The sequence below is a fragment of the Sinocyclocheilus grahami genome, unplaced genomic scaffold (assembly GCF_001515645.1).
Source record: "Sinocyclocheilus grahami isolate Dianchi unplaced genomic scaffold, SAMN03320097.WGS_v1.1 scaffold3558.1, whole genome shotgun sequence".
In the NCBI taxonomy this organism is placed as follows: Eukaryota; Metazoa; Chordata; class Actinopteri; order Cypriniformes; family Cyprinidae; genus Sinocyclocheilus; species Sinocyclocheilus grahami.
The window spans coordinates 15,372-16,410 of record NW_015508662.1 but is presented as its reverse complement, the minus strand read 5'-3'; the positions used below and the strand labels follow the sequence as shown (position 1 = coordinate 16,410).

The window sequence follows — 1,039 nt, the reverse complement described above, 5'->3', positions numbered from 1 at the left end:
GTTTTTGACCATATTTGCTTGGTGGACACTCACCATATACATGATGGTTGGGTCAGAGGGGATGATCAGGGTCTGCCGCCCCCCCTTGATTAAACTGAAAGCTTTAATGATCACAGGGTTTGTGTTCAAGGACACTGTGATGTTCTGATGGTCAAGCGTCACGTAATCTGCACTGCTCTATAAAAACACACATCTCAGTGAGGTTCTGTTAGGCTACAAGCAGCGTGAAATAGCTGAGAATGTGTGTCTGAATGTGTGTTGTACCTCAAATGAGTCTATCAGAAGATGTTCGTTGGGTGAGATGGTCACATTCAATGTTCTGTTGTATATGTTCACCACCTTTAGCTGGCTCTCAGAGGATGATGGGAAATTCGGCAATGTTTTCTGAGGAGAAAAGTGAAATGTCCTAATGAACATCTGTTCCATTCAGTGACATGAATATGATTTACAGGTTTCACACTCACATCAATCTCAATCTGGACCAGAGCCGCAGAAACAAACGCCATGGCAGCAAACAGCATGCCAACCGTCATTCTCTTCAAAGGGCTGGAGCAGAGAATAGAGTCACACATCACATTCACATTAGATTCACTCTCACTGCAGTTATGCCAAGAGATCAATCATGTCCTATTACGTAGTAAGTCATACCTGAAATTGAGGCCACACTTTTGGATGAGAGGGAAAATTAACCGGTCCATAATAGGCACCAGGGTGAGGATCAGGATGGGGTTCACAGTCTGACAGAGGAGAGACAGAGTTAGGGAGGATTTCATCAAATACAGGTTTGTTTGCCACTTCACACGATGTACACTACTGTCAAAAGTCTGGGGTCAGTAAGATTTTATTTTTTTGAAAGAAATTATTACTTTTAATCAGGATGCATTAAACTGATCAAAAATGACAACAAAAGACATTCATGTTACAAAAGATTACTAATTCAAATAAATGCTGCTCTTTAAAATGAATTAAAAAAATCCTGAAAAAAAGTATAATGGTTTCCACAAAAATATGAAGCGGCACAACTGTTTTCAACATTGAT

At 40.2% G+C, this 1,039-nt stretch overlaps 1 protein-coding gene across 1 annotated transcript in view; it reads right to left on the bottom strand.

The window, feature by feature from the left end:
• Positions 1–1,039, bottom strand: part of LOC107576346 (solute carrier family 15 member 1-like) — a gene marked incomplete at its 5' end in the record, with an annotated part of 19,946 nt that overhangs the window by 3,612 nt on the left and 15,295 nt on the right. The window contains 4 exons of the mRNA XM_016262540.1: positions 34–177; positions 265–384; positions 465–546; positions 649–737. Coding sequence (XP_016118026.1) covers positions 34–177; positions 265–384; positions 465–546; positions 649–737 — 435 coding nt within the window. The remainder of the gene's footprint in view (positions 1–33; positions 178–264; positions 385–464; positions 547–648; positions 738–1,039) is intronic.